Source organism: Mobula birostris, chromosome 20 (assembly GCF_030028105.1).
Source record: "Mobula birostris isolate sMobBir1 chromosome 20, sMobBir1.hap1, whole genome shotgun sequence".
NCBI classification, from domain to species: domain Eukaryota; kingdom Metazoa; phylum Chordata; class Chondrichthyes; order Myliobatiformes; family Myliobatidae; genus Mobula; species Mobula birostris.
The window spans coordinates 5,479,538-5,506,899 of NC_092389.1; the positions used below are offsets into that span (position 1 = coordinate 5,479,538).

Consider the following 27,362-nt stretch of genomic DNA (forward strand, 5'->3'; position numbering starts at 1 on the left):
TGTTGGCTTTGTGGAACAATCTATGTTCCGTGCCTATTCTGGTATCTGTCCCCCACTTTTCCTTCGCTACATCGACGACTGCATTGGCGCTGCTTCCTGCACGCATGCAGAACTCGTTGACTTTATTAGCTTTGCCTCCAATTTTCACCCTGCCCTCAAGTTTACCTGGTCCATTTCCGACACCTCGCTCCCCTTTCTAGATCTTTCTGTCACTGTCTCTGGAGACAGCTTATCCACTGATGTCTACTATAAGCCTGCTGACTCTCACAGCTAGCTGGACTATTCCTCTTCTCACCCTGTCTCTTGCAAAAACGCCATCCCCTTCTCGCAATTCCTCCGTCTCCGCTGCATCTGCTCTCAGGATGAGGCTTTTCATTCTAGGATGAGGGAGATGTCTTCCTTTTTTTTAAAGAAGGGGGCTTCCCTTCCTCCACTATCAACTCTGCTCTTAAACGCATCTCCCCCATTTCAAGTACATCTGCTCTCACTCCATCCTCCCGCCACCCCACTAGGAATAGGGTTCCCCTGGTCCTCACCTACCACCCCACCAGCCTCCGGGTCCAGCATATTATTCTTCGTAACTTCCGCCACCTCCAATGGGATCCCACCACTAAGCACATCTTTCCCTCCCCACCTCTCTCTGCATTCCGCAGGGATCGCTCCCTACGCGACTCCCTTGTCCATTCGTCTCCCCCGCCCCCCCCCCCCCCCATCCCTCCCCACTGATCTCCCTCCTGGCACTTATCCGTGTAAGCGGAACAAGTGCTACACATGCCCTTACACTTCCTCCCTTACCACCATTCAGGGCCCCAAACAGTCCTTCCAGGTGAGGCAGCACTTCACCTGTGAGTCAGCTGGGGTGATATACTGCGTCCGGTGCTCCCGATGTGTGGCCTTTTATATATTGACGAGACCCGACGCAGACTGGGAGACCGCTTTGCTGAACACCTACGCTCTGTCCGCCAGAGAAAGCAGGATCTCCCAGTGGTCACACATTTTAATTCCACATCCCATTCCCACTTTGACATGTCTATCCACGGCCTCCTCCACTGTAAAGATGAACCCACACACAGGTTGGAGGAACAGCACCTTATATTCCATCTGGGTAGCCTCCAACCTGATGGCATGAACATCGACTTCTCTAACTTCCGCTAATGCTCCACCTCCCCCACGTACCCCATCTGGTACTTATTTTTATACACACATTCTTTCTGTCACTCTCCTTTTTGTCCCTCTGAATATACCCCTTGCCCATCCTCTGGCCCCCCCCCCCCCTTGTCTTTCTTCCCGGGCCTCCTGTCCCATGATCCTCTCGTATCCCTTTTGCCTGACGAAGGGTCTCGGCCTGAAACGTTGACTGCACCTCTTCCTAGAGATGCTGCCTGGCCTGCTGCGTTCACCAGCAACTTTTATGTGTGTTGCTTGAATTTCCAGCATCTGCAGAATTCCTGTTGTTTAAATCTTTAATTTTTCACTCCAGACCTTCACTGCTTAATATGTGTGTCCCTCTCTAAACTGCAGGTCAGATCTTGTTGAAATATATTTTGAAACCTCTGGTTATTGAGCCTTTCCTTGACGTTGAGATTGAACTTCAGGCAAATGATGCAGTTTTAAGATTCGCTGCAGTTGAAAGCAAATCTGATCATGAGTTGCCAGCAAAAGTTTACCAGAAGATCAGAACAGTCTTGGAGTTCCTGTACCAGCATCTGCTTTGTATGTAAAGTTTGTCCCTTTTACCCACCAAATGGAATGGGAAGTATACTTATTCTTGTTTTGCAATATGCCTTTTTGAAATTGGCCTAATGGCATAATTAAGATAATCACAGAGTAACACAGCACAGAAGCATGCCTTTCAGCCCAACTTATCCATACTGACCAAGATATCCATCTAAACTTGTCCTATTTGAATGTTGTTATTGTACTTGATTCAACCATTTCTTCCAGTAGCTTATGCCATATGCCCACTACCCTATGTGTGATGTTGTTCCTTGGATCCCTTTTAAATCTTGTCATCTTAAACCTGTGCCCTCTAGTTTTTTTTGTCCTTTGCCTGGGATAAAGACTTCATTCACCCTACCTATGCCATCATGATTTTATACACCTATATAAACTCACCCCTCAGTCTCCTACATTCACAAGAATAAAGCCTTATCCTGCTATTCCTCTCCTGTAACTTGGGCCCTTGACTCCTGGGAACATTCATGTACGATGGATTCTGGTTAATCCAGTCAGCCATTTATTTATGCCAACTCTTTTATATAAAAAAAAAAGCTGTGATTTCCCCTTGTTTATTTGGGACAACATGCTGCTTAATCGGAATAGGAGACTTGCCAAACAGCTTCTAACTACCATCAGTTGAAAGTACATTATGTGGCCGTTAGACACGATACCAAGCTTAGAGCGAACAGTTTTAATGTACCATCAGTTTTGTGTTCAAAAATCAGTAATTTTTGGCACTGGTGGTGAGAAATAAGCAGTAAGGCAATTCAGAGCTGTTTTGCTCACTGCAGTTTCAAGCATTCAGATTTCAGACTACTTCGAGTGAAGAATTACAAAGAATTTGAAGGTATTGACAATTATTTTGAATGTTACCTTTGGCCTCCACTTGGCACTTGGCTCTCACATGTGGCTGCAAGTAGTTGTTTGCATGTGACAGCATCCCCACCACAGTACACTGCTTTAAAAGGCGGGCTAAAGCAGGTGAGGGTAGCTGATGGGTCTCATACCCTGGTGAGATTGCGACATGCCTCTGCCGGCATGCGAAGTCAGCTCTGGGCAGACTGGCAGGATGAGATTGATAGTGAGATCCAACGGCCAGGAAGATGGTTCTGCAATTGCTTTGTGGAGAGCAAAGGGCCTGACGAAGCACAGAAGAGGTCCTGGTGACCCACTGCATCCAGGGAAGACTCCAGTTGTGATGACTACTTTTACTATTGGAACTGGGCTTCCAAGGTCGAGAGAGTGGAACTGCTCCAGTGCAGCAGCTTTTCCACTTTAAAAACTCTTCCGCAGGGGTTTCCTGTCATCATCAGATAGGATAGACAACCGCATTGGTAGTGTTCTAATTTGTTCTGTATTTCATTTAAATACATAATTTCTCAGTTAAATGGTAGTTAGTCCTTTTTATGCCTTTTTAGCTATTTCCATGAAACTTCGGCTAACTGGACCAGCTGCTTAATTGGGCTAAAATGTATTGGTCCAGATATGTTTCAATTAACTGGAATCCACTGTGATTCTTTGCACCCTTTCCAATTATAAAGATATCTTTCCTATAATGGCTAACTGAAAATTTATACAATTAACTGAATTTTTCCTCTACCCACTTATCCAGCTGATCAAGATCTCCTTGTTTTTTTTCTTTGATCACCTTCTTCAGTGTTTGCCATATAAATCATTAGTGTCAGCTACAAATCCACTATTGGATGTGTAAAATTTGATCGTCTTTCCTTTTTGGTATTATGATAGATGTGCCTCTCTGGGACTCTGTGGATTGCAAGGAAAAGCAGGCTATAAACCTTGCAGAATTGCTGGGAGGCATGATCTGGGAGGAATTATCAGAAATCATTATCAAGAATTGCTTGGTATTTTCTATACCAGCAAACAGCAGCCAGTTGGAGCTATATGAAGAGGTATGGATGCTTTCACAGAAATTGGTCAGCAGGCACTCTCAGGGTGCCATTTTCAAAATGATAAGAGTTTGTCATTAGAATTTCTAGAAAGCACATGTGTTTTATGTGTGTCTATAAAAGCCTTGTTTCCTAGCCTCATGTATCTCAAGCTTTGGAAGCTCTTTTTAGTATTTGCCTTTTATGTTTCTCATTAGCATTCAGTTTTGTTTCTTAACTATGTAATGTAATTGAATGCTCTGAAGGGCAGGATTCTGTGACTTGGTCTGTCACAAAACCATGGTTGATGCTTGTGGAGGAAGGTTTTGGGTTGTAGAAGGATACAGGTGTTTGTATATGTAGGTAGGTACACAAGGCAAGATATAATGCAACAAATGGCAGGATATTGGGTGGTAGTGAAAAACGGACCTAGGAATGCATGTTCACACATCCTTAAAAGGTAACAAGACCAATCAGTAAGCTGACTTAGAAGCATCCACAACATTTCTCATTGTTAGTTGAGGCATACAATATAATAAGAATGGTTAAGTTGGAGCTGTATGCAGCACTGTTTAGAACACACCTTGTGCATTATGTGTGGCTCTGATTACAGGAGTGATGTCATGCCCTTGTCAGTTTTTACGAGGCTTTTTTTTTTGAGAGCCAGAACATAATATTTATCACGGAAGGTTGACTAAAGTTGGGTTATTTTCATTGGAACATGGGAAACTAAATTTAACTTAAGAGTGGGTATGCACAATTATAAGTGAGTTAGACAAACTGGTAAAAGATTTCGACAGTTCTAAAACTAGAGAGGAATGATAGATTAATAGAACAGTCTGATGTTTGGAAGATTAGCTTAGACAAAGGTTGATCCCTATCCCTTGCCTTTGACGTTTCTTGTGAAATTTGTTTTAATTTTTTGTTGTAAGTCATGTTCCTCAAGAGGGTTACAGGTATGGTGATGTAAATGAGAAGCTACCTGGACTATTCCTCTTCTCACCCTGTCTCTTGAAAAACGCCATCCCCTTCTCGCAATTCCTCCGTCTCCGCCGCATCTGCTCTCAGGATGAGGCTTTTCATTCTAGGACGAGGGAGATGTCTTCCTTTTTTTAAAGAAAGGGGCTTCCCTTCCTCCACTATCAACTCTGCTCTTAAACGCATCTCTCCCATTTCACGTACATCTGCTCTCACTCCATCCTCCCGCCACCCCACTAGGAATAGGGTTCCCCTGGTCCTCACCTACCACCCCACCAGCCTCCGGGTCCAACGTATTATTCTCCGTAACTTCCGCCACCTCCAACGGGATCCCACCACTAAGCACATCTTTCCCTCCCCCCCTCTCTCTGCATTCCGCAGGGATCACTCCCTACGCAACTCCCTTGTCCATTCGTCCCCCCCATCCCTCCCCACTGATCTCCCTCCTGGCACTTATCCGTGTAAGCAGAACAAGTGCTACACATGCCCTTACACTTTCTCCCTTACCACCATTCAGGGCCCCAAACAGTCCTTCCAGCTGAGGCAACACTTCACCTGTGAGTCGACTGGGGTGATATACTGCGTCCAGTGCTCTCGATGTGGCCTTTTATATATTGGCGAGACCCGACGCAGACTGGGAGACCGCTTTGCTGAACATCTACGCTCTGTCCGCCAGAGAAAGCAGGATCTCCCAGTGGCCACACATTTTAATTCCACATCCCATTCCCATTCTGACATGTCTATCCACGGCCTCCTCTACTGTAAAGATGAAGCCACACTCAGGTTGGAGGAACAACACCTTATATTCCGTCTGGGTAGCCTCCAACCTGATGGCATGAACATCAACTTCTCTAACTTCCGCTAAGGCCCCACCTCCCCCTCGTACCGCATCTGTTACTTATTTTTATGCACACATTCTTTCTGTCACTCTCCTTTTTCTCCCTCTGTCCCTCTGAATATACCTCTTGCCCATCCTCTGGGTCCCCCCCCCTTGTCTTTCTTCCCGGTCCTTCTGTCCCATGATCCTCTCGTATCCCCTTTTGCCTATCACCTGTCCAGCTCTTGGCTCTATCCTTCCCCCTCCTGTCTTCTCCTATCATTTTGGATCTCCCCCTCCCCCTCCAACTTTCAAATCCCTTACTCACTCTTCCTTCAGTTAGTCCTGACGAAGTGTCTCGGCCTGAAACGTTGACTGCACCTCTTCCTACAGATGCTGCCTGGCCTGCTGCGTTCACCAGCAACTTTGATGTGTGTTGCTTGAATTTCCAGCATCTGCAGAATTCCTGTTAAATGAGAAAGGGGATCCTTTTATCAGGCTTAGAAAAATAACATTTTGTTATGTGGTTTTCCCTTCTAGGTGATAAAAGCAACAGATAAGTTTGAGGAAAAGCTCAAAGAGATGCAGTTTTTGCAGGGCCACTCCACGGACTTGCTGAAATATGCAAAAAATGTAAATGTTCATTTTGCCAGTAAAAAGTGTCAAGACGTGATAGTGACTGCCAGAAACCTGATGACGTCTGAGATCCACAACACAGTAAAGGTGAATTAGTAGTGTGTACAGAGTGCCTGCATGGGCAGGATATGAAGGTTGGAGATTGCACTAGGTTAGGTATTGGGGTCCCCACAGTTTCAATGTTGTCGTAACTGAATAAATGTTGTACTATTGGAATATGCTTGAAATGGTGTAGGTAATTTCATAAGCTCTAAATTACTTTAGCAGTAGTACTATAAATTAAATCTCCATCAGAAATCGGTGAAGATGTGAAACTTTAATCTTGTATGGGTAATCGTAAGTCCTCTTATTCCTACACTAATGTATACAGATTGAAGACATTAGTATACACTAATGTCTTCATCCTATGCTTCATAGTTAGCTACATCTCTGCAATCCAGGTTTTTGAGTTTATATTTTTGTTCTATTCCACCATTTTGTAATTCAAGCATGCATTGAGTAACATTTCATATGTGCACCTCGCATCCTATTCCTTTAACATATCACAAAACTAATAATTGGGAAAACAGCTCTAAATAGCTATAATTGAAGAAGCAGTTCAAGTAAACTTAATTTAGGAAGTAATATTTGTGCAGGATCTAATTTGGTAGTCTTTAGACCTGTTTGGTGAGTTCGACATTCTTGAGAATGTATTATCCTCATTTATGAAAGGCCTTTTAAAGCAAGCAAGTTAACTACACAAGAAAGTAGTAGATGCCAGTTCAGTTAGACTGAAAGGAGGTTCTTCTGAACCTCTTTTCCTGAATGGTCTACTTCAGTTCTGTATTTTATATCATACTTTGAGAAGAGCACATATTGATCAATGACAAATATGCTACAGGTCAAGGAAATTTAGAAATCAATTGGGAGCAATTTGTAGATCCACTGTAATATTCCCAATTGTCATAAATTCGATTAAACAGAGGATGTGCCCTAGTCATTCCAATGTTCGCTTGTCCCTAGTTTTTAATTTGTAGCTGAACATTAATTTGGCTCAAATTATGAGAAGAGGTTTGTATGGAAAAAAAAACACAACTAACTGCTAGATTTATTTTCAGATTACAGCTGATTCAAAGATCTCCATCCCAAAGCTTCCCAGTCCAGAGATGGACAGTAAATTAGTAATACCCAAGACTTCCAACATTGTTCCAGGTGACATGGTAAACCTGGGGAGTGCGAAGCAGCTCAGTAGTCAAACAATGTGTTTGCCCACCTGCCGAATCAGTGAATCCACCCAGAAACTGGTGGAACTGGCCTACCAGACACTGTCAGAGGCTACAACTGCCACACCCGAATGGTAAGTAGTTGTGTTGAAAGTATAACTGATTCTTGAGAGAATGGAGATCTCTTTTAGTGCCTATTACCGTTTCCAGCTTGTGTACAGATCAATCCAGCAGCTTGTTTTCTGCTAAAGGTTCTGTAACTGAAATAAAAATAAAATGCCATAAACAGATGCCATGCACATCTAGCTCATCAGCATTCATGACCTGGTAAGGGAACAGCACTGTATTTAAAGTTTTCAAATCTGCACACAATACAAAAATAGGTAGGAGTGTGTATGGTGGTGGGGATACGATGATTCTGCAATAGGATACGGGTTCTGAGTGGATTAAAGATTGGCAGGTAGACGTTAAAGTGGGGAAGTGTGAGTTCATGTAGTTTAGTTTGTGTAAAAGAAATCAAAGAGTAGACCATTATCTATATGGTAAGAAGCTGAGGGAGTTGGGTGTATGGATCACAGCAAGTAGTGAAGAAGGCAAATGGCATTTTGGCCTTTATTGGAAGCAGTTTGGATTTTAAAATGTGAGGTTTTGTTGCAATTGTACAGGTTGTTGGTGAAGCCTCACCTTACAGTTTTGGTCACCTTGCCCATGCGTGTGATGGAAGCTGGATCGTTAGAAGTATTTAAAGTACGGTTGGATAGATTCTTGAAATGACACAGAAGAGAATTGAGGTCAGCATAGATCAGCCATGGTAATATGAAACGGTGAAGCAGGCTTTAAGGGTCTTATGGCCTACCTTGATTTGTTTTAGAAACATTGAAAACCTACAGCACAATACAGGCCCTTTGGCCCACAAATCTGTGCCAAGCATGTCCTTAGAACTACCTAGGCTTACCCGTAGCCCTCTATTTTTCTAAGCCCCATGTAGCCATCCAGGAGTCTCTTAACAAACCCTATCGTTTTCGCCTCCACTGCCGCCGCCGACAGCCCATTCCATGCACTCACCATTCTCTGCGTTTATTTAAAAAAAATACTTGCTCCTGACATCTCCTCTGTACCTACTTTCAAGCACCTTAAAACTATGCTCTCTCGTGCTAGCCATTTCAGCCCTGGGAAAAAGCCTCTGACTATCCACACAATCAATGCCTCTCATCACCTTATACACCTCTATCAGGTCACCTCTCATCCTCCATCGCTCCAAGGAAAAAAGGCCAAGTTCACTCAACCTATTCTCATAAGGCATGCTCCCCAATCCAGGCAACATCCTTGTACGTCTCCTCTGCACCCTTTCTATGGTTTCCATGACCTTCCTGTAGTGAGGCGACCAGAATTGAGCACAGTACTCCAAGTGGGGTCTGACCAGGGTCCTATATAGCTGCAACATTACCTCTCGGCTCTTAAACTCAATCCCACCTTTGATGAAGGCCAATGCACCATATGGCTTCTTAACCACAGAGTCAACTTGCATAGCAGCTTTGAGTGTCCTATGGACTCAGACCCCAAGAACCCTCTGATCTTCCACACTGCCAAGAGTCTTGCCATTAATGCTATATTCTGCCATCATATTTGACCTACCAAAATGAACTACCTCACACTTATCTGGGTTGAACTCCATCTGCCACTTTTCAGCCCAGTTTTGCATCCTATCAATGTCCCGCTGTAACCTCTGACAGCCCTCCACACTATCCACAACACCCCCAACCTTTGTCATCAGCAAATTTACTAACCCATTCCTCTACTTCCTCATTCAGTTCATTCATAAAAATCCCAGAGCAGATCCCTGAGGCACACCACTAGTCACCAGCCTCCATATACACTACATCTACGGCTCTACCTTCATCAATGTGTTTAGTCACATCCTCAAAATATTTAATCAGGCTTGTAAGGGAAAACTTGCTTTTGACAAAGCCATGCTGACTATTCCTAATCATATTATGCCTCTCTAAATGTTCATAAATCCTGCCTTTCAGGATCTTCTCCATCAACTTACCAACCACTGAAGTAGGACTCACGGTCTATAATTTCCTGTGCTATCTCTACTCCCTTTCTTGAATAAAGGAACAACATCTGCAACCCTCCAATCCTCTGGAACCTTTCCTGTTCTCATTGATGATGCAAAGATCATCACCAGAGGCTCAGCAATCTCCTCCCTTGCTTCCCGCATTAGCCTGGGGTACATCCGGTCTGGTCCCAGTGACTTATCCAACTTGATGCTCCAGCACATCCTCTTCCTTAATATCTACATGCTCAAGCTTTTCAGTCCGCTGCAAGTCATCCCTACAGTCACCAAGATCCTTTTCTGTAGAGAATACTGAAGCAAAGTATTCATTAAGTACCTCTGCCATCTCCTCTGGTTCCATACACACTTTTCCACTGTAACTTGATTGGTCTTATTTTCTCACGTCTTATCCTCTTGCTCTTCCCATACTTGTAGAATGCTTTGGGGTTTTCCTTAATCCTGTCTGCCAAGACCTTCTCATGGCCCCTTCTGGCTCTCCTAATTTCATTCTTAAGCTCCTTCCTTCTAGATCTCTATCAACCTAGTTTTTTGAACCTTTCGTAAGCTCTTTTCTGCTTGACTAGATTTACAACAGCCTTTGTACACCATAGTTCCTCTATCCTGCCTGTTTGGAATGTATCTGCGCAGAACTCCACGCAAATATCCCCTGAACATTTGCCACATTTCTTCCGTACGTTTCCTTGAAAACATCTGTTTCCAATTTATGCTTCCAAGTTCCTGCCTGACAGCCTCATATTTCCCCTTACTCCAGTTAAACATTTCCCTAACTTGTCTGTTCCTATCCCTCTCCAATGCTATGATAAAAGAGATAGAATTGTGATCACTATCCCCAAAATGCTCTCCCACTTAGAGATCTGACACCTGACCAGGTTCATTTCCCAACACCAGATCAAGTACAGCCTCTCCTCTTGTGGGCTTATCTACATATTGTGTCAAGAAACCTTCCTGAACACACCTAACAAACTCCACCCCATCTAAACCCCTCACTCTAGGGAGATGCCAATCAATATTTGGGAAATTAAAATCTCCCACCACAACATCCCTGTTATTATTACTCCTTTCCAGAATCTGTCTCCCTATCTGCTCCTCGATGTCCCTGTTACTATTAGGTGGTCTATAAAAAGACACCCGGTAGAGTTATTGACCCCTTCCTATTCCTAACTTCCACCCACAGAGACTCCCTAAACAACCCCTGGATGACTTCCTGGAAGAACAAGTAAAGCTGTTTACAAAACCGTGAGATTTTATTGTGGGTTGGCTAAATGACAAGAAGTATTGGTTTTTCCAAGCTGTACATTATTCTTTTTAACTTAAATCCAAGAGCTAGTCATTCATGTCTGTTTCTTGAGTCGTCTTAGGTGCCATTTTACAAAATTTTAACCTGCATTACCTTTCAGCTTGTGTATGTTTCCAGTACATGTGTAAAGGAGAACAAAGTACTCTTACTTTGGACCTGATGTAGCACAAGAAAACACACTAAGATGAACATATTAATAATCAATAACACAATAAATATACATAATTTCAATTCAATTGAAGTTTAATTGTCATCCAACCAAATATGAATACTCATGAACTTAGCTAAACAAGACAGTGTTTCTCTGGGGTCAAGGTGCAAAACACAGTTCTAACAATCACAGCACAAGCAGACATAGCATGTATAAGATAGAAAGATACAGCCACTCAATAAAAGAGACCAAACCCAAGCCAGTCAACTGACTGCCACTGAAATCTGCAGTAGAGCTTGTCTTCTGCCGACTGAACACTGGGGGGCAGCACTGACTTCAGCCTGGCAGCTGGAGTCCAAGCTTGTATACTAGACTGATTGTACATGCATAAAGTGACACTAGGCACAGAAATGTCTGTGCATAAGGTGACTGACAGGTAATAAAGTAGTGGTGGTTGGGGGCATGGAGGAGTGGATTAGTGGGTCGAGGTGATGATCATCTTTTAGATTTGCCTGTTCTTACTTCAGTTGAAACGCATCATTCTGTGCTGATCATGAATCTATTTTGATTGCTGGTACTAACTCATCCAGGTTTGCCCAACTAAGCTGACTTTAACATGATTGTGATGTGCCTCAGTGCAGCATGATATCAACTTAGTTTGTGCTTCACTGGAATGTGGACTTAATTTGACCTTTTCACATTAGGTGAAGGGACTGTTTTATGTAATGTCCATTTGTTAACTGAGTGCTGAGTTACTTATGTAAACTTCAGAATAATGTTCTAGACAAAATTTATACTTAATCTTAACATGAGTGATTTTAAATCAGCAAATTAAAATGACCGAGTGTTCATTGCATGTGGGTGTGCCTGTGTAGGAGTAATCCTTTATCACTGAGTGGGATATCAATTCAACTTGGTGTTTAGCGTTTGTGAGTTAATGTTTTTCAATGATTTTAAGACATCCAAAAGAGCTTTATAATTTTTAAGAAATTTTTCTTTTTATTTAAAGTCTATTGTGCAGTCATTGGTACTTTAGTGAAAATAGTTGTACTGGTACATGGATAGAAATGTTTAGAATTATATGAGCCAAACATGGGCAAATGGGCTTGGCTTGGATCGGTATCTTTGTTGGTCTGCACTAGTTGAGGTAAGGGGTCTGTTTCCATCTGACTAAATGTAGCCACCAGATCTTCTGAATTTCGAAAGCTGTAGGCTGGCTGTTGGCAACAGATTTGTGATATATGGATTTAAATGAATGCTGTATTGTTTGATCAGTGTGGATCCAAATCTATTGTTTGTTTTGATCATATTTGATGTCATTAGATGCACCAAAAAGAGGAGTTCATTTTCCCAATACCTCAAGCTCAAACTACGGAATAAAATAAGATTTCCCAACTTAAAAGTTGTATTGCCCCACTGGAGATATTGATAGTGTGGGGCCTTGTTGGGCACTAGTTAAAGTTGCACTAATGGAGCAATTATTAGGTCAATTTGCCAAAGTACATTCCTACTCACCTATGTATGAGGGAGCTTTACATTCCAGGAAGAATGTCACTTTAAGAATAGTACTTCACAAGAAAACTGTATGTACAGTATGTTTCTGTATTTATACATGTGGAAATCTGTCCATTGTTTTGAGAAAATGTTACCATTGGTCTACAGTTACAAAATGGTGATAATATGAACAGACATTTGAATGTTTGACCTTTTTTCTGCCACTGCAGTTGTAACATTACCTCAGTCTCACTTCTAATATGACATCATTGAGATTAATGTCAGCTTGATTGTACATTGTATATTTTTCATAAGAGATTTTTGCTAGCAAAAGTGTCTTAAACTTGTGGTTCAGAAAGAGTTAATTGGTGGTGCTATGTTCCATTGCTTTTATAGTTGTGACATTTTTCAGTCAATTCTTATTACCTTTGATTTTTAAGTTGTATTTTTATTATTTAGAGATACAATGCAGAATCCCGCCAGCCCACTGAGCCATGCCACCAGCAACCCTAGCCTAATCACATGGCAATTTACAATGAACCAATTAATCTCCTAGCCAGTATGTCTTTGGACTGTGGGAGGAAATTGGAGCATCCAGAGAAAACCTACGCTTTTCACAGAATCCTTACAGAGATTACAGGAATTGAACTCCGACATTCAGTGCCCTTGAGCTGTAATATTGTCGTGCTAACTACTGCGCTGCTCTGGTGGCTGAATAAGTTGCTTCATTCAAGTTTCTGTTCAGCTGGTATTGAAAAGCCAGGGGGTTTACTGTTGCATTATGCAGGTCACATTTGGGTAGATTACTCAAAGAAAGTCAGTTTTTCAGGCTGCTTAATGGTCAAATAGCCAATATATACTTTAATGAAATTAATGCTATCAACGTTTGCGTGTTTAACTTCTTCAATCCAATAGAATTTGAAAGATTTGAGTCCATCAGGGTTGATCCAGCATTTAGTTAGGACGCGATCTTCAGCATTTCAAATCCTCATACCAACCTTTGATTCTGTGATTAGCAAATATCTGGTCATCTTATTATGTTGTGTTAGTACCTCTCAGCTGACTTTCAGGCTTGTGGAAAATTAATTCAGATTTTCATTGTCGGTGGGAGTAGAATATTTTCTGATGGCCCTCCTACATACTCCCACTCTGATTTTGTGGCTATTTTTTGTTTGGTGAGAGAAATACTGAGTAAATGCATTTTATCAAATATCAAAATTGATAATCCAAATAATGTGGCCTGCTTGATTAATCCAAGAAGGACCTATTCTTCTGGCAGAGGGATTAAAAGATGGAGCATAGATTCAAACAAATTGATCAAAGGATTAATGAAGAGTTGTAGATCTCTTTTTACCCAGAGGATGTTAGAGGTCTGGGATCCATTTTCAGAAATGGGCAGATACTCATCATATTTACACCAAGCTTTGTATGTGATACTTAGAGTATTGAGCAGCAGGGCAATGGACCAAGTACTGGAAGATAGTGTTATGTTGGGTAACTCTGAGTGCCATAGATGGTGTGATAGTGTAGCAGTTAGTAGTCACTGCCCGTGACTGGTTTGATTCCCACTGCTGTCTGTCTGTTTTCCCTGTCGCCTGTGGGTTTCCTCTGAGTGCTCCAATTTCCTCCCACAGTCCAAAGACTATTCATTGGTTAATTGGTCACAAGGATGTAATTGGGTGGTACAGGCTCATTGGACTGCAAAGCTCTTACTATGCTGCATCTTTTTTTTAAAAAAAAAGTAAAACTAAATGAAGGGATGCATGGTGTCCATGTTGTAAATTATCTATGGTAACATTGAACGATGCAGTGATTTGTCTATTAAAGTTCTGGTTGAGCAGAGGTTTTTTTTCAGATTTCCAATCTGAGCCCTGATATGTCAGATCTTTTTAGGCTTGGGTTGAGCAGTATGGCTCAAGTTCAGTCTGCTGTTTATTCACTAGAGGGTGCACCAGCATGCTTTAAGCAATTATGAGATTGCTGCTTCAGTAACCTTTGAATTACATTGCTGAACATTTGATTTATACTTTATTTGCTTTTTTCAGTGCTGTGCAGTTGTTCTACACAGTTAGAAACATTTTTCACTTGTTCTATGATGTTGTTCCAACCTATCACAAGTAAGTATGTCGTCTTTAATCAGTTTTTAAATTTGTAATCATTTTCAGATGAGTTTGTAATGTTTGCTTGTGTGATTAGTTTAGTTATTCCACCTATTTGCTAATGTTATCCAATTGCTTACTGTTATATGGAAGAAATAATAGATCATATGGCCATCTTGCCTGTTGTGCTTTTCAGAAAGATTATGGTTCAATTCCATCTCCCGGTGTTACTGATTCTGTTAGTGCTCCTAAGTCTGCTCTCCTCTTCCTCATAACTGAAATGGCCAAACATCCACGTCTTTGTGCTGAACCATTCAAAAAACTAAATTTAAAAAATTCACACCATTTCAATTTAGGATGAATGCCACTTCCAGATTTGCAAACCTGGCGAAATATTCTATCTGCTTCTTCCCTGTCAAATCTTTTGCTTTAATGAAGACACTCCTCATTTTTCTAAACTCCGAGGAATGTTCTCCAATGGAATGAAATTTGAGGAATTTATCTAGTAAAGCTTGTACCTCATCAAGGGTGCATTCTTCTTGAGCAATTGATCAAACTTGCAGGTCCTCCCCAATTCATGAATGCATGATTTGTGTCTAGCTTATATATATGAATGAGTAGAAGAGTGGCAGGATGAATATGCTAAACTGCAAGCATCTTCTGCCACCTGGAACTCATTTCAGACTTCTCTGACTTGCAATGGGATCGGTTACCTGGGGAGGACCTGCACAAGTAGAAATTATATTTACAAATTTATCCAGAATCTAATTATCTGGCTTTAACAGTGCCAGTCCTTGTTCAAAACAAACTGCCTGTTTCCTAGTGATGTTTTTTTTTGTCATTGTCAAAATATTAGCTTTGGAATGTATGGAAATATTGGGGTGGGAGGGAAACACAGTATGGAAACAAGCCCTTTGCCACACAGAGTCCATGTAAGCTATCATGCGAAACTTAAACTATCCTATATTCGTCACACTTTATTCTTCCCCATGTTCCTATCCACTGCTTAAACTTTCCTACTCACTTATGCTCTGTAGTAGCCAATTAATTTACCAATTTGTGCTTCTTTAATCTATATTAATTATATCAAGGATGTCTTGAGCACCCTAGCTATTCATTTGTGCATAAGCCTTTTACACAGTACTGTAACATTATTCGCCAGACCATTGTTCTGCCACACACAAAATGTTGGAGGAACTCAGCAGGTCAGGCAAGATCTATGGAAAAGAATAAACGGTTGACATTTCAAGTGGAGACACATCGTCAGGACTGGAAAGGAAGGGGGAAGAAACCAGAGGAATTTTTTTTCTCTGATTCCCAATCTAAACCCTGACATTCCAGGTCTGCTTTGGCTTAGATTGAGAGTAGCTCAGCTCAAGTTCAGTCTTTTTCCCACTTCCTTTCCAGTCCTGACGAAGGGCCTCGGCCTGAAACGTCGACTGCACCTCTTCCTACAGATGCTGCCTGGCCTGCTGCGTTCACCAGCAACTTTGATGTGTGTTGCTTGAATTTCCAGCATCTGCAGAATTCCTGTTGTTATCTGCAGAATCCCTTGTGTTTATTGTTCTGTCACATCCAAATTGGACCTTGTTTGTTGTTGCTTTGTGTTTGTGCCTTTAGTGACAAAACCTGGTTTGCACTTGGTTTTTGACCTTCACTGCTACTTCAGCATGACTTTATATTTGTTTTTATTAAATGACAACATCTGTGTACATTGTTGTGTAGTTTCTGGAAAATACCATGTTACAATGGATTCTCAATCTTTCTGTTCTTATTTTAATTTAGGGAGACACTGCAGAAGTTGCCCCAACTGGCTGCTATCCATCAAAACAATTGTATGTACATTGCCCACCACTTGATTACCCTGGGACACCAGTTCCAGTGCAGTCTCCCAAATCCTTTGTGCAATGGAACAGCAACCTTTGTAGACTTTGTGCCAAGTTTTAGGCAATTAGGTATGTAACTGCATTTTGGTTCACTGAATATTTGCACACATGTCAAAGATTTGTGCAGCATTTGCTTATACACAAGTTATTACTCATTCTTTGCTATATTTAATTGGAGGTGGTTTCAAGTGACGTAGGAACAGAATTAGGCCGCTTGGCCCATCTTGTCTGTTTCGCCATTTGGTCATGGCTGATTTATTATCCCCTTCAACTCCATTTTCCTGCTTTATCCCGTAACCTTTGCCCTTACTAATCAAGAGCCTTTCAACCTCCCCTTTAAATATACCCAATGACTTTGCCTCTGCAGCTATCTGTGGCAATGAGTTGGAAGGGCCTGTTTGCGCTATATCCCTAAATAAATAAATTCCACAGATATACCACCCTCTGGCTAAAGAAATTCCTCCCATCTCTGTTCTAAAGGGACATCCTTCTGTTCTGAGGCTGTGCCCTCTGTTGGATTCCCCTACTATAGGGAAGTTCCATACCTCAGGTTTTTTATTTCAAGTTAATTCATTGTAACTTAAGTTAACAGCTATCTTGCTCCTTCAAAACATTGGAACCATGTTTTGATATCAGAGCTGTTTCTGTGACATGAGTTCTTGCTTTGTGGGAATTTCATTTGAACTTAATTCTGGGAATAATTCCTTTTGACAGGATGTAGACTTGGAATCTATATTGCAGCAGCATTTTTGGAGTCATAAGCTGCAAAAAAAGATCTGAAGGAACTTCAAGCTAAGGAAGCTAATGTGAAATGAGTATATTGATTTTTGAATATTAATTTAAACTTAAAATTGTCTATATTCTGGCCTTGATTGATCACAGCCTCTCACTAAATTCATTAAGGCCAGTGTCTGTTTAGACTATATTAATAGGATATCTAGCACTAGTGAAAATAAAGATCTCACATGTTGAGTTTCTGTTGTATGGGTTTAATGTTTAGCCGTGTCTTTAATTATTGGTATCATATGTTGCTGTGTGTTAAACCCTCTCTGGGTGTAAGGTATGAATATTCTGCTCCAAATCCATCTTCTCGCCATTATTATCCATATTTTAACGGTCAACTCAATATAATACTTTTGTTTGTTGAATCAGGTATAATATCACCAGCGTATGTTGTGAAATTTGTTAACTTTATGGCGGCAGTACAATAAAATACATGATCAATGAATATATAGTGGGGGAAAAAAATCTACTCTTTTAAGAAATGCAAACTAAATTAACTACTTGCAAAGCCCTGCTAAGGTTGTCTGTTGAGCTTACCTAATTGACCCTAGGTGTCAGAAGTTCAGTGGAACTGCACACTCCATTCATTTCTTTTTATATGACAGGAATCTGGACTCCTGAAGTACTGTTGTTCTGTAGACAGTAGTAGATGCAGTCCTCATTTTAGATATGTTCATTATTGTCTGAAGATCTGTTGCAAAGCCTTTAATGCAAAGCAACATGCATTGGTTGAAGGGATTTCAAACCACTTGCATTGTACATGCCAGTTATACAATAAGACCAGGATACAAAACCAATATTAAATCAATTTGCTCGGAATGGAATGTCAGTGTTATGAGTTAGAAGTTAGCATAATGTGGCTGTCTTTGAAATACATATAAATTAATTGATTGAAGTGAAGTATTACAAAGTATTGTGGAAAATCTGTCCAACATTATAGAACAATATTCTGTTTTATTTTAAATCCTGCATTTAAATAGGACTACTTTTGTTTGCCAGGAACGGAATGCTTTTTGGCACAGTTGCGTACCCAAAGAGATGAGTTATTGGAAAGATTGTCAACTGCAAGAAATCTTTCTAGTTTGGAGGATGCAGATAATTACTCAGCAGCAAACAAAGCTGTCCGGCAGGTGAGGCATACTGTATTTTTTTGCCATTTGCAAGTGTGCCAAGGAGTTTACTGACAAATGCAGTTTAAAAAAATTGGTTTGAAAAATCGAAATGCTTCACCAGGAAAAGTTCTAGTCTCTTCTTTACAAAAAAGACAATACAGAACAGTGCAGAAAAAAAATCATATTTGCAACAAGAAATAGTTTTACTGATCAGAAAGGGCAGTGCAAGTTGGGGATGTTTTCCTCCAGAAAGCAGATGGATGAGAGAATGCAAGTCTAGATTTTGATTCTACAGCTACCAATCCCCACACTGTTAGCCATTTGTTACATGAACTTGAGCTGACATCTGGTAAAAATCAATCCAATTAGTTCTATACTCTGGTCCTTTTCCTGCAGCCATATTCTTTCTTGTCTATTTCCTTTGTGAATTTGCTTCCACCTATGTATCAGGTATTGAATTCCAAATTATGATTGTTTCTTGCATGAAAAATATATTCCCTTTTTTACTGCTTTTGAAATCCCATTAAACATGAGTCGATTTGTTCTTGACTCTTACTAGAGTATGTACAGTACTGTGCAAAAGTCTCAGGCATACATATATAACTAGCATGCCTAAGGCTTTTGCACAGTACTGTATTTGTCATTGTGAAGCAGAGAGTGAGTTTGGAAGTCTGGCAGGAACAAAGGGTGTTGGGAATGGTGAGGGTGAAGTGCCACAGGAGGTGGGCAGAGAAGAAGTGCCTGGGGTGAGGGGGGGGGGTGGGGTGGCGCGGTTGCAGACACACCCAGCTCTGAGACACCAGGCAAAGTAATTTGATTCCAAGCAATTGGTTTATTGATCATTGCAGAATGTTTCTCTGGTATTTCCTGCTCTTTCCTCTTTTTGCCAACCATGATTGTTCTCTCCCTGCCCCCTTCCCACTCTCAGTCCACTATATATATAATTTAGCACAAGGGGGATTTGAGGTCGTCAGTTTAACTGTATTTTAGAGGAAAGGAGGTACACACATTTGGGGATAAAGGATGGGTTAGCTGAGGAAGGTAAAAAGGAACCTGTGGATGCTAAGGGTTATTAGGGTTGACTAGCCTGTTACATGTTCTGTAAAATTCTATTTGGGCAAACTGTAAATCTGCCAGCATATAAAACGTGTTCACATATTTGTTTATTGAAATGCAGAATCTTTCCTCCAGCTTGTGTTTGAGTATTATTCTGATTTTATGTTAGAAGAATAGTCGTAAGTCATATTTTGTAATTCTGTTTGAATTTATTTTGAGTGATTATGCTGTTGATCTATCCAGACTGACTGGCTGTCTGCAGTAATTCCCTATAGGTTAAAGGGCAGAATAATGTAAAAGTGTAAAGAGCACCAGGAAGTTCTGGACTTGCAAAGCAGATTCAACTGTGTTTCAAGATCAATCAGTGGATAGATTCTTGAACTGTAAACTGCCTTTGTGATATCAGCATTTCCTGTATATAATTACACTATATTTAACTGAGCTTCCATTTGAGACTGTACAGTATTAGAATATGTTTATCCATTCCAACTGCTTGGAACGTTTATTCATCCAAGAATTTTTTGTTTGATTTCAGTATATTGTAGTGTAGTGTGCTGTATTTGAAACTGGGTGGAGTGTACTTCAAAACAACATAAACTCTCAGTGTTTTCAATTTATACAGAATTAGATTTAGTGTCTTTAGTGTATATTGTAAGCTTATCTAGCAGTTGGCCATTTGTATCGCAGAGCTTATTACACACCAGACAACACAAAGTAAGGAGGTCTGATTCTGATCACTAATGGCTGTTCGACATACTGTTGGCAAACAGAAATGTTCTCGGTTACATGCTCACAAATTACAATACTGTAGTGACTTAACACAGCACTCTGACATTCATTCTGGGGCTATAGATTGTGAATTGTTGGACATGTCATCTTAAAACCTTGACATTTCTACAGATGCATAGTGGAAAGTATCCTGACTGTTTGCGTCATGGCCTGGTGTTGAAGTGCCAATGTCCATGAATGGAAAAGCCTACAAAAAATGGCGGATGCAGCTTAGTCATCACAGGAAAAGGTCTCCTTACCATTAATCATGTTTACAAGGAGCACTACCACAAGAAAGCAGGAACCCCCCCCCCCCACCATACAGGCCGTGCTCTCTTCTCAGGGTTGCCATCAGGAAGGAGATGCAAATGACTTGGGTCTTATACCACCAGGTTCAGGAACAGTTATGACCCTACAACTATCAGGTTCCTGAACTAGTGTGGATAACTTCATTCACCACAACACTGAACTGATTCTGCAGCTTATGCACTCACTTTGAAGGACTCTATAACTTGTGTTCTCAGTATTTTTTTTTTATTTTTTTTTCTTTGTAATTGCACAGTTTGTCTTGTGCATATTGGTTGTTTGTCAGTTTTTTGTAGTTTTTCATTGATTCTGTTGTATTTCTTTGTTCTACTGTGAATGCCTACAAGAAAAGGAATCAGGGTGATGACATGGTGACATATGCATACGTTGACAATATTTACTTTGAACTTTAAATGTAATGAAGCGTTGTGGCCAATATTGTATTGATTCTTCAGGTCAGATGAATGAGAATGAATTAGGGTGACATGGTAGTGTAGTGGTAAGCACAACGCTTTACAGTGCAAGCGGTCCAGGTTCAATACCCGATCACTGTAAATTGTCCCATGATTAGGCTAGGATTAAGTCTGGGGACAGCTTGGTGGTGTGGCTTGAAGGGCTAGAAGGACCTATTCCACGCTGTATCTCAATACAATTGCAGACAGTGAGCAGAGTTCTACTGCTTAATTTTATTTTTGGCTTAAAACTACAATTATTATACATTGTTACAGAATACACCCTTTTGTGTTCTTGCTAGAATGGCTCCGAAATCTGGCACTGTATGCCTTGATCTACATTAGTTCCATTTAATATCGGAGAATGTATACAATATGCAACCTGAAATTCTTGTTCTTGACAGACATCCACAAAAGGAGAGCAGCGCCCCACAGAATGAGTGTCAATAAAAACCTTAGAACCTCAAAGCCCTCCCAAGCACAAGCAGCGGCAAAGCATTAACCCTCCCCTCCTCCGCTTACTTCAGCAGAAAGCATCAGCACCCTCTACCCAGCAAGCAAGCAATAACAAAGCCCCCAAGAAAGACCATGATCTGCAGTACAACAAAAACTAATCATTCACCCAACAATTCGACATGACCCAGATTCCCTCCTTCCCTCCCTTCCTTATAAAGGGGCAGAGAGGTGTCACTTACTGAGAGGGGAGACATCAACAAAACAATTCGCTGATTTAAAGTCTGAAGTGTTGCTTTTTTCTGAGTTCTCCAACTCAAGAATTGGCAACAAACTCTTTCCCGCCAACAAGAGAAAGAGAGTGATCCGTGTGCAGAGCCCTCAACAGCTGATTCACTGTTCCAAATATTCCATTTTCTCCCGGAACACTTCAGTCTGCGGCACCGGCGTAGAATCAGCTAGTCTCCGGGGCTGCAGAGCCTCGGAACCCCGAAGGTGAGCTAGTCTTCTAAGCTGAGGCCTTGGGATATAGAAAAATGGCCAGATGGTGAGCCTCAAGAATGGGACCCAACATCATAACAAACCGAAGTTTGCGTTACAGATGACCAAATCACAGTTCTGTTTGGTGTCAGTTTTACTTGACCCCACTTGATTGTTTCTATGAGTCTCATTCTGTCTTCAGTATAGCATAGAATTGAAGGAAGTTGATGGATTTCAACAATTGTCCAGTTTGCTTCTATTTGAATTGCTTTTTTTTTTTTTTTGTTTCATCTTGAGGGACAGCCCTATAATTAACATTGTTCCATTAACCTAACCTAGTGCTTGAGTTGTACTGTTCTATTCCACCTTTTAACAGAGCTTGTTGATTCTTACAGGTAATTCATCAGTTAAAGCGACTGGGCATAGTTTGGCAAGATGTGCTTCCAGTTCACATATATTGCAAAGCTTTGGGTACTTTGCTTAATACTGCAATCACGGATATTGTGAACAAGATCACAGTGTTGGAGGTAATTAGAAGGAAATGGGGGAAAACTTTTTTTGTTGTGATACTAATAAAGGATGTGGATATTGCTAGAAATGGTGGTGTATATTGTCTCCAGTTTCCATTAAGAATTAACACTTTTCTCACATAGGCCAAATCAAGGAAACAGTAGATTTCTTTCCATGAAGGATATTGGCATACTAGATGACCCTTTCCAAACCCTAGTGCAGTGCATTCTGGTTAATTGGAGCAGCTGTTTATTTGGGGACAACTCTTAAAGAAACTAAAGTTAAATAGTTAAAACAGTCGGAATTCTGTTCGTTTATTTGGGACGCTATGCCTCTTAATTTGGGCAGGAGACTGTTGCTGAACAGTTTCTAACTAGTTGTGTGCATTATGTGGCCGTTAGACACTACAGCGTGCTTGGAGCGATCAGCTTTTAAGTAGTGTCAGTTGCGTGTGCTTGTGTTCAAAAAGCAGTGATTTTTTTGTCACCAATGGTTGGGAAGAAATAAAGCAGTAAAGACAATTCAGTACTGTTTTGCTCAGTGTAGTTTCAAGCATTCAGGCTTGGAGGTGCCAGAAATGGCCATTAGATATTATGGAGCAAACAGTTTTCATATAGTGCCAGCTGCATGTGCTTGTGTTATGTTATCCATTTGGCCTGATGGATGCTGATTCAAAAAGCAGTAATTTGTGATCATTTTGTCTTTTTTATTTTGACTTTAAGTAGGAAGGCAATGAATTATCTGTGTTAGATATCTGCACTGATTTTGCTCACTTACAATCAAATGAGCACGGCAGCGATAAATTCTTCCATCAATAATTATTAGAACTAATACACAGTTTATAATGTAGTAGTTGTATTGGTAGCCTGATTTGTTCTGTATTTCATTTAAATGCTTAATTTGTTGCTCGGTTTAGCGGTAGTTTGTATTTGTTCCGCCTTTTGACTGTTTCCATGAAACTTTGGCTAATTGGGGCAAAATGTGCTGGTCCCAAAGTATCCCACTGTACATCGATGGTTACCACTTGATTATAAGTTTAATCATAGAATAATAAATATAGTATTGATACAGGCCCTTCAGACCAGCCAGGCTGACTACTATCTAAACACCGGATTTATTTAATCACAATTTAATTTCACTATCTTTTGGCGAATTTAGTTTGCTCAAGTCATCTTATGTGCCTTTGGAATAGATACAAATCTACAATCTTCAATCGAAATTGGTGTTTCTATAATGACAAAGTCATACCAAATTCAAACAGATTTTGAATGACGTACCTCCCTGTCATGTCATTGATAAAACAGATTTTCTATGGTAGGAGTTTTCTATGAAGTATTTTTCCTTGTGTTTTGCAGGACATTACTTCAGAAAGTGCTGATGGTCTGTATTCATTATGTAAAACTATACTTGAAGAAGGGCCTGGAATTTTTCGACCACTACTTGAAGAAAGCAAAAACAAAAAGTTTCAGGAAGAGATACCAATTTATGTGCCAAAGTGGCTGAAATTCAAGGAGCTAATGATAGTTCTCCAGGCTAGCCTGCAGGAGCTGGTGGACAGGTAAGACCTTGCATTATGAATAAGCTGTTAGATAAACTTGTTTCATTCCAGTAAAGGAGAATGTGGCACTAGATTTTGTCATTAAACCAATACTCTGCTGAAGTTATTCTTCTGTCTTGTGAATAAATGTTGGTTCGATGATTAAGCTGAATTGGCCAAATTAGCAATTGGTCATGTATCGGTAAATGTTCATTTCACAAGTTATATAGCTCTTTGATATATTCTTTCTTTCTCTCTTCCCCCCCCCCCCCCCCACACGCTTCTAGCTGTGCACTTTTTTGTTCTTTGTTAATGGGAGATTAGAGTGTGCACACGCAAAGAAGAAAGAGAAATTGCTTTGATACAGAATGTCTAAATGACTATTACTGTTTAACTTGTTCATGCTTTTCCATCTATTATGTACAAATGTACTTGGTAGACCAGGGAAGGGATTATGTCTGTAGTTGATTATAAATTATGGAGTCTATTCAACTCCACCTTTAGAAAGAAGAATAAATTGTAGAATTGAATGAGGCTATGTATGAAAGGATAAATTATTCAATAGTTTATATAGAGGAGACATTGTGGAGACTATACAATTTGTGTCTTTAGTGTTGCAGTCTGACGTTGTCCTCTTGAATGTTAATGTTGGCTCACCTAACAGACCTCAGTAAATGTGGCAGGGAATGATTGTGATCCTAAAGAGGTTAGCAAATGTACTTTTGGACCAATCTTGAACAAGAGAGATAATTGTACACAACTGCAAACTAACTGCCTTCATCAAATTGATACAACCTTTGTAAGAACCTTATTACATTTGAAGTAATGATGATGAGATAATGAACAACATACCTCCTGAGCTATTGGTTTCCCATTATCAGTAAGATAAAAGGCTGTTTAGTCTCCAGCCACATGAAGAATTGTATTCATCACTTTGTCAGCATTGTTGTCGGAATCTTGGCAGCCTTACATGAACATGAGAAATTCTGCAGATGCTGGAAATCCAGAGCAACACACACAAAATGCTGGGGGAACTCAGTAGGACAGGCAGCATCTATGGAAATGAATAGTCAGCTGACCTGCTGAGTTCCTCCAGCATTTTGTGTGTGATCCTTGCCTGAAAGTTAGAAAGGACCTATTTGCTCCGTTAAATGGGATGAAACTATTGTTCTGTCAGATTGTGATAGAATCACTTCTTGACTTCAATAACCTGTCACCAAATGATCAAAAGTACGACATAATTGGAATGGCTGCTGAAAACTAATTTGCTTATTTTCATTTCAAGCTTGTAATGGATTAGTAGCTTGAATAACTTTTAAAATTTCCTTTGATTTTATGTTTAGGTGGACTGATGGCAAGGGCCCATTTGCAGCAGAATTTTCTCCGATTGAAGCAAAGAATTTGATCCGAGCTCTATTTCAGAACACTGAGCGAAGAGCAGCAGCATTGGCTAAAATTAAATGAACATAGTTAATGGTTTTTTTATGCATTCAATAAATCATACGTTAAGAAATGTATATTTATCTTGTTAGCACTACCTTTTTAATCTACTTGTGTTTATAACATTTGTAGAATAGAGATGTTCAAGAACCTTGTTCTGTGGAATAAAAAGATTATATAAACTGTATTTTTGAAATTGTTCTCTATATAGTTCTTTGACAGTTATTGGAGCAAATACTCTATTGCAATAAGAGATTTTTCATTAACTTTGAATAGCTTAGTTGTTATTGGGATTTCTTTTGTACAGTTGGAATGGTGGGGTTTATTTTGTATATTCCAAAAACACAACTATTGAAACTTTAGTTTTGACTGTTTTGTTTCTAAGTACTTTTATGAATACAAATTCAACTATTTTCTACCTCCTAGTTATTCATTCCTGCAGCTATTCCTTAATTGATGAGCTTCTTGCTGTAATACTATTAGAATAGGGGTAGGCTATCAGTGTTTGAGAGTGTGCTTTGCAAAGTATTTTTGCTAGAATGAAAAGAAAACCAATCTTTTGTCTATAATGCATCCTCCTGTACCATGTTGCAGAGAAATCAGTGGTCCATTTGTGTTGGTAATTCTTCAGAAGTTGTTATATGCCTCTTACTAATGTGCTTCATAATGCCCCATTTGTCCTAAGGATTGCTCCTGTACTAAGAAATCATGACATCCCATGTATGATGCAATGAAGAGAAGTGAAATAGTGAGGGTTTTGAGCATTAAAGCCTGCTGCATCGATGCTAAAATTGGTGGTGTGATACACGGTGAAGAGAGTTATTGATAATTGTAATGGGATCTTGATCAACTGGCCTGAGGAATGGCAGGTGTATTTAATTCTGATAAATATGCAGTATTGCATTTTAGTAAAACAAGCTAGAGCAGAACTTGTCCAGAAGCTGGTATGGCCCTAGGGATTATTTAGAACAGAGACATCAGGATGCTGGTAGATAATTCCTTGAAGGTGGTGACACAGAGAAGGTGGTGAAGAAGGCTTTTGGCACACTTGCCATCATCAGTCTAAAAACTGTATTGTTGTACCATAACATCCCAGCTCTTGTACTCAAAGTGTCAAAAAGTTTTTATTTGGAGTTCTGCATACAGTTCTGTTTGTCCTGTGTATAGGAAGGATGTCATTGAACTTGAGAGATTCAAAAATAAATTTTCAAAGGATGTTACTGGGCCTGGTGGCCTTGAGTTGTATTGGGTTATATTTCCTTTTTTTGTCTTGGATTGTAAGAGGCGATGGGTGACCTTGTAGAGTTTTAAAAGTTATGAGAGGCATAGATATAGTGAATAGGCAGAGTTTTGCCCAAGCTGGGGGGAGTCCAAAATAAAAAATAATTGATTTAAAGTGAAAGGGAAAAGATATTAAAGGCCCCTTGGGGTGCAGCTCTCTCCTCACAGGAATGAGCTGCCAGAGGAACTGGTAGAAATGGGTACAAATACAACATTTTTAAAAAAGGTTATATGGATAGGAAAGGTTTAGAGGAAGATGAGCCAAGCAAATTAAACTAGCTTGGTTAAACAACTTGGTTGGCATGCTAGCCTTGGATTGGACAACCTGTTTCTATGTTTTGTTCTGTGACAATGTGAATGGGCAAGCCTTAAGGATGATATAGGGTGGTTTAATTCTGCTCATATCTTAAAAGTCCAGTAGGTTGGTGATCAAAACTGGGCACAATATTCCAAATTAGGCCTCAACAATATCTTGCACAATTTCAACAACATCTTAACTCCTGTACTCAGTGCATTGATTTAAGAAAGACAATGTGCCAAAAGCTTTATGATCCTATCTACCTGTGGGGCCACTTTCAAGGAATTATAGATCTGTATTCCCCGATTCCTTTTGTTCTACTGTACTCCTTAGTGTCCTGCACATGATCTAGCCTGGTTGGTCCTCCCAAAGTGCAGCACCTCACACTTTTCTGCATTAAATTCCATCGGTCATTTTTCCAACAGGTCCAGATCCTGCTGAAAGCTTTGATGTCTACCTCGCTGTCCACTATACCAGTGGTCCCCAACCACCGGGCCGCGAGGAAATGATATGATTTGGCGGTGTGACCATGTTGCCGGTTGGCGCCCAGACTCTTGGCGGCAGAAATATTGCCAAATGTAACTGACCAAAAACCATTTTTCTTAAAGGAAAATGTTTTAGAAAAAGGGTGGTATGTAATT

The 27,362-nt window shown here is 40.3% G+C and overlaps 1 protein-coding gene across 1 annotated transcript in view; it reads left to right on the forward strand.

The window, feature by feature from the left end:
- The window catches only part of zw10 (zw10 kinetochore protein), a 36,759-nt gene extending 11,430 nt beyond the window's left edge, over window positions 1–25,329 (forward strand). Inside the window, exons 7-16 of the mRNA XM_072283904.1 lie at window positions 1,522–1,713; window positions 3,466–3,629; window positions 5,941–6,123; window positions 7,134–7,372; window positions 14,306–14,377; window positions 16,145–16,314; window positions 18,028–18,158; window positions 22,051–22,182; window positions 23,521–23,723; window positions 25,046–25,329. Coding sequence (XP_072140005.1) covers window positions 1,522–1,713; window positions 3,466–3,629; window positions 5,941–6,123; window positions 7,134–7,372; window positions 14,306–14,377; window positions 16,145–16,314; window positions 18,028–18,158; window positions 22,051–22,182; window positions 23,521–23,723; window positions 25,046–25,166 — 1,607 coding nt within the window. The 3' untranslated portion in view covers window positions 25,167–25,329. The remainder of the gene's footprint in view (window positions 1–1,521; window positions 1,714–3,465; window positions 3,630–5,940; window positions 6,124–7,133; window positions 7,373–14,305; window positions 14,378–16,144; window positions 16,315–18,027; window positions 18,159–22,050; window positions 22,183–23,520; window positions 23,724–25,045) is intronic.
- Window positions 25,330–27,362: the final 2,033 nt, after the last annotated feature.